This window comes from Salvelinus namaycush, chromosome 21 (genome assembly GCF_016432855.1).
Source record: "Salvelinus namaycush isolate Seneca chromosome 21, SaNama_1.0, whole genome shotgun sequence".
Lineage (NCBI taxonomy): Eukaryota > Metazoa > Chordata > Actinopteri > Salmoniformes > Salmonidae > Salvelinus > Salvelinus namaycush.
Window position 1 is genome coordinate 25696210 of NC_052327.1, and position 6493 is coordinate 25702702.

General features: G+C 45.7%; 1 protein-coding gene across 3 annotated transcripts in view; it reads right to left on the reverse strand.

Moving 5' to 3' along the window:
* Positions 1-561, reverse strand: part of LOC120066243 (guanine nucleotide-binding protein G(o) subunit alpha) — a 142355-nt gene extending 141794 nt beyond the window's left edge. For all 3 annotated transcript variants that reach the window (XM_039017478.1, XM_039017477.1, XM_039017476.1), the window contains exon 1: positions 139-561. In XM_039017478.1, the coding sequence (XP_038873406.1) occupies positions 139-256 (118 nt within the window). In that variant the 5' untranslated portion in view covers positions 257-561. The remainder of the gene's footprint in view (positions 1-138) is intronic.
* Positions 562-6493: the final 5932 nt, after the last annotated feature.

The following is a 6493-nucleotide window of genomic DNA, read 5'->3' on the forward strand; positions in this document are numbered from 1 at the left end:
CATAAATGCTGTAGTTTTCATTTATATTCATAGTCAGATTAGCGTCTGGCTATGGAACCAGAAAACGGGTGTGTGATTTTGACACTTCAGATTATGGACAAGAAGCCGAGGGCCACCCCTGCTCCTGAAGCATCTTACCAAGCAGGAGTAGTTTTACGTCTTTCGCGGCAGTGACTCCATCTTCTTTTAGGTTTTTCTCGATAGCCTTGCTCCTGTCCAAAGCCGCTCTCTCCTCGGCGCTCAGTGTACATCCCATGACTACACAACCTCTGATCTTCTTGATATCCAAAGTAACGGTTGGCGAGGACCAAAATATACCAGCAATTATTTTCCCTCTTTCTTCCTTATCCCTCGCTAGGCTGGCTGACTCGCTCTCGTTCCACTCTCTCGCGCTCTGTCGGCGACTAGTTAAAGCATTAAAAAAAATCCACCACGATAACGTTTGACACTTGTTTGAAAAAAGCACTGGTCTTCGTATATTTTCCTCACACTGTCTGTTTTTTTCGGTGTTGTTGTGCTTGGTCCGCGAGCTGGGAAACTCTACTGGGCGACGGCTGCGAGCGCTCGCATCGTTTAGCTTGCTCAATGTAGGGGGAGAGCGCGCTTGGCTCCGCACTCAGACAATCTCGCTGACGTCAGGACCAATCAGCGCAGGAGACATGCTTGAGCCAACATCCTGGTGGCAGAGTACCGTTTTGCACTGCCTGTTTGACGGTCTCAAGTCAATTTTTTTAAATGTATTCTACAGGGGTTAACTTTTCGGACAGGGATTTCTGTAACAGAGCAGGTAGCTTTCCAGTTGTGTCAGATTTCCTCTGATATGCAAAGGAAGCAAAACAGATTGTCTGTCTGGGCTAGGTGTGATCTTATTAAATCATAATTGGCTTGTAATTAACTTATTATGCAAATAGCACACAGTTCATCTAATTATGGGTCGGCAGGTAGCCTAATGGTTCAGAGCGTGTGGCCAGTAGCCAAAAAGTCACTGGTTCGAATCCCCTAGGTGAAAAGTCAATGTGCCCTTGCACAAGGCACTTAACTCTAATTGCTCACGTAAGTAGCTCTGGATAAGAGCATCTGTTAAATGAGTACATGTAAATGGCTGGAGTACATCATTCATCAGATGCATTAGCAGTATTTAGTTTTGAAACACCAGCACGTATTTTTCATAGATTTTGCTTTCATTCATGATTTATTTGTTGTGATAATTAAGTTATTTTAGAAGACCATTGATATGTAGGTCAAATGAAATGTCTTATTCAATACAATAGATTTAAATTCATTATTCAGCAGTGCACATGAAGCCAGTTACCCGGCTGTGCAGTGTGCCATAACCAGCCTCTGAACACACACATTTGATTTGGTGACTTGTAACTTGCTATTTGGACAGTCAGTATTCCAAAACGGATTTGAAAAACAAAACTGATTTGAAAATTGAGGCCTGCAGTGTGAACAAGGCTTAAGAGCTTTGGACACCTGGATTGTACAATATTTGCCCATTTATTCTTCAAATTCTTCAAGCTCAGTCAAGTTGATCATTTTCAAGCCTGCCATAGATTTTCACGCCGATTTAAGTCAAAACTGTAAATAGGCACTCAGGAACGTTCAATGTCATCTTGGTAAGCAACTGCAGTGAATATTTGGCCTTGTATTTAAGGTAATTGTCCTGCTGAAAGGTGAATTTGTCTCCTAGTGTTTGTTGGAAAGCAGACTGAACCAAGTTTTCCTCTAGTTTGTCACCTGTGCTTAGCTCTATTCCATGTATTTTTATCCTAAAAAAACTCTCTAGTCCTTGCCGATGACAAGCATACCCATAACATGATGCAGCCACCACTATACTTGAAAATACAGTGCCTTCAGAAAGTATTCAGACCCCTTCACTTTTTCCACATTTTGTTGCGTTACAGCCTTATTGTAAAATGGATTAAATACAAATATCCTCAGCAATCTACACACAATACCCCACAATGACAAAGCTAACAAAAACAGTTTTTAGAAACTTTAGCAAATGTATTAAAAATAAAAAACAGATACCTTATTTACATACGTATTCAGACCCTTTGCTATGAGACCTGAAATTGAGCTCAAGAGCATCCTGTTTCCATTGATCATCCTTGAGATGTTTCTACAACTTGATTGGAGTCCACCTGTGGTAAATTCAATTGATTGGACATGATTTGGAAAGGCACACAACCATATAAGGACCCAAAGTTGAATGTGCATGTCAGAGAAAAAGCCAAGCCATAAGGTCAAAGGAATTGTCCGTAGAGCTCAGAGACAGGATTGTGTCGAAAAATGTCTGCAGCATTGAAGTTACCCAAGAACACAGTGGCCTCCGTCATTCTTAAATGGAAGATGTTTGGAACCACCAAGACTCTTCCTAGAGCTGGCCACCCAGCCCAACTGAGCAACCGGGGGAGAAGGGCCTTGGTCAGGAAGGTGACCAAGAACCCGATGGTCACTCTGACAGAGCTCCAGAGTTCCTCTGTGGAGATGGGAGAACCTTCCAGATGGACAATCATCTCTGCAGCACTCCACCAATCAGGCCTTTATTGTAAAGTAGCCAGACGGAAGCCACTCCTCAGTAAAAGGGACATGACAGCCCGCTTGGAGTTTGTCAAAAGGCACAAAAAGACTCTCAAACCATGAGAACAAGATTCTCTGGTCTGATGAAACCAAGATTGAACTATTTGGCCTGAATGCCAAGCTTCACTTCTGGAGGAACCCTGGTACCATCCCTACGGTGAAGCATGGTGATGGCAGCATCATGTTGTGTGTTTTTCAGCGGCAGGGACTGGGAGACTAGTCAGGATTGAGGTAAAGATGAACGGAGCAAGGTACAGAGAGATCCTATGGAAACCTGCTCCAGAGCTCTCAGGACCTCTGACTGGGGCGGAGGTTCACCTTCCAACAGGACTTCGACCCAAAGCACACAGCCAAGGCAATGCAGGAGTGGTGTCACGCCCTGACCTTAGAGAGCCTTTTTATGTCTCTATTTTGGTTTGGTCAGGGTGTGATTTGGGTGGGCATTCTATGTTCTTTATTTCTAGGTTTTGTATTTCTTTGTTTCTGGCCGAGTGTGGTTCCCAATTAGAGGCAGCTGTCTATCGTTGTTTCTGATTGGGGATCATACTTAGGCAGCCCTTTTCCCTCCTTCTGTGTGGGATCTTGTTCTTTGTTTGTGTGCAGGTAGTTTGCACATCGAAGCTGTTCGGTCGTTGTATTCTTTATTGTTTTGTCCTTTCTAAGTTTCACTTCGTTATTAAATTATGTGGGACTCAAAGAACGCTGCGCCTTGGTCTCTTCCTTCCGACGACACCCGTTACAGAAGATCCCACCACAAAAAGACCTAGCAGCGTTTCTTGGAGGAGTGGACATGGGAGGAGATAATGGAAGGCAAGGGACCCTGGGCACAGGCGGGAGAATATCGGCGTCCTAAGGAGGAGCTGGAAGCAGCTAAGGCGGAATGGCGACGCTACGAGGAATTGGCTCAACGAGGCGTGCACGAGAGGCAGCCCCAGAATTTTTTTGGGGGGGCACACGGGAAGATTGGCGGAGTCAGGTTATAGACCTGAGCCAACTTCCCGTGCTTGCTGTGGGGAGAGAGTGACCGGGCAGGCACCGTGTTATGCGGTAAAGCGCACAGTGTCTCCAGTGCGCACTCATAGCCCGGTGCGCTATATTCCAGCTCCCCGCATCGGCCGGGCTAGAGTGGGCATCCAGCCAGGACGGATGGTGCCGGCTCAGTGCTCCTGGCCTCCAGTGCGTCTCTTCGGCCCAGGTTATCCTGCGCCAGCTCTACGCACGGTGTCCCCGGTTCATTACATTACATTTAAGTCATTTAGCAGACGCTCTTATCCAGAGCGACTTACAAATTGGATCGCCAGCACAGCCCAGTGCGGCCTGTTCCAGCTCCCCGCACTTGCCGGGCTACAGGGGGTATCCAGCCAGGATGAGTTGTGCTAGCTCTGCGCTCCAGACCTCCAGTGCGCCTCCACGGTCTAGTGTATCCTGCGCCGGCTCTGCGCAAGGTGTCTCCAGTGCGTCTGCACAGCCCAGTGCATCCTGTGTCAGCTCCTCGAACGTGCCGGGCTGAAGTGGGTATCCAGCCAGGACGGGTTGTGCCTGCTCCACGAACCAGGCTTCGTGCCATAGATCATCGCTGGACTGGAGAGGCACACAGGAGGCCCCTGTGTGTCTCTCCAGTCCAGTGATGATCCATGGCACGAAGCCTCCAGTGGTGATCCATGGCACAAAGCCTCCAGTGATGATCCATGGCACGAAGCCTCCAGTGATGATCCATGGCATGAAGCCGCCAGTGATGATCCATGGCACAAAGCCTCCAGTGGTGATCCTTGGCACGAAGCCTCCAGTGATGAGTCATGGCACGAAGCCTCCAACGACGGCCTCCAGTCCGGAGCCTCCAGCGACGGTCTCCAGTCCGGAGCCTCCAGCGACGGTCCCCAGTCCGGAGCCTCCAGCGACGGTCTCCAGTTTGGAGCCTCCAGCGACGGTCTCCAATCCGGGACCTCCAGCAAGGGTCCCCAGTCCGGGCCAGCAGCAGCGACGGACCCCAGTCCGGAGCCTCCAGCGACGGTCTCCAGTCCGGGGCCTCCAGCGAGGGTCCCCAGTCCGGGGCCAGCAGAGACATGAAAATAGCTGTGCAGCAACGCTCCCCATCCAACCTGACAGAGCTTAAGAGGATCTGCAGAGAAGAATGGGTGAAACTACGCAAATACAGGTGTGCCAAGCTTGTAGCGTCATACCTAAGAAGACTCGAGGCTGTAATCGCTGCCAAAGGTGCTTCAACAAAGTACTGAGTAAAGGGTCTGAATACTTATGTAAATGTGACATTTCCTTTTTTTTATATAATGATTTTGCAAACATTTTTAAAAACCTGTTTTTGCTTTGTCATTATGGGGTATTGTGTGTAGATTGATGGATTTTTTTGTTTCAATATTACTTTAGACCTTTATTACAAACAGGAGGCATGTTTTGGAATATTTTTATTCTGTACAGGCTTCCTTCTTTTTACTCTGTCATTTATGTTATTATTGTAAAACCATCCTTAGTTACAGTAGCTCCTATCACAGCCGTTAAACTCTGTAACTGGCCTCATGGTGAAATCCTTGATCGGTTTCCTTCCTCACCAGCAACTGTTATGAAGGGTGCCTGTATCATTGTGACTGAGTGTATTGATACACAATGTAAATAATAACTGCACCATGCTCAAAGAGATTCTTTTTTTTACCAATAGGTGCCCTTCTTTGCGTACCATTGAAAAACTTCCCTGGTCATTGTGGTTGACTGAGGGACCTTACATATAATTGTGTGTGTGTGGTTCAGAGGGTAGTCATTTAAAAATCATGTTAAACACTATTATCCATACAACTTATTATGTGACTTGTTAAGCACATTTTTACTCCTGAACTTATTTAGGCTTGCCAATACAAAAGTGTTGAATACTTATTGACTCAAGACATTTCAGCTTTTCATTTTTAATTAATTTGTAACAATTCTAAAAACATCATTCCACTTTGACATTATGTGGTATTGTGTGTAGAGCAGTGACACAATATAAATTGAATCCATTTTAAATTCACGCTGTAACATGAAATGTGGAAAAAGTCAAGGGATGTGAATAATTTCTGAAGGCACTGTATTACAATTTTGATAGTTATCATATGGTGAATTTAGCATAGATTTCTGGTCAATGTTCTCCATTTTGACAGTGAGTGTTCCTTTCAGAATAGAATAGAGAGAATTGAAACAACACATAAGTGTCTGTGTGATGATTGAACTTGGTAGTGGATGTCTGCCCACACACCATTACATAGTAGTCAGCCAGGGCTTGTCTTCTGTCAGCCTATGCAGATTACAATGCATTCAATCATATCGGTGCAGCCCCTAAATACACACGCAGAAACAGTCACACAAGGATACTTAATCATAAACATTTCAGGTTCTCTTTTATGCTCTCCCTCTCTTTCTGAAACAGAGTGACGTAACATATGCAATGATTTTCCTCATCTTTCTTTTCCCTTTCCTATTACTTTCTATTTCATTTTTATTTAACCCTTATTATACCAGGTAAGTTGACTGAGAACACAATCTCATTTACAGCAGTGATCTGGGGAATAGCTACAGGGGGGAGGAGGGGAGATGAATGTGCCAATTGGAAGCTGGGGATGATTAGATGGCCATGATGGTACGAGGGCCAGATAGGGAATTTAGCTAGGACACCGGGGTTAACACCCCTACTCTTACGATAAGTGCCATGGGATCTTTATTGACCACAGAGAGTCAGGACACCCATTTAACGCCCTGTCCAAAAGACTGCACCCTACACAGGGTAATGTCCCCAATCACTCCCCTTGTTTTCTTGTAATTTAATTGAATCCTCTATCTTGTGGGAGTCTCACCTGCTACGTCATGGTGATCTCAACAATAGGCTGACCTGGGACTTGCTCTTGGGTCCTGTAAAGAACAAATT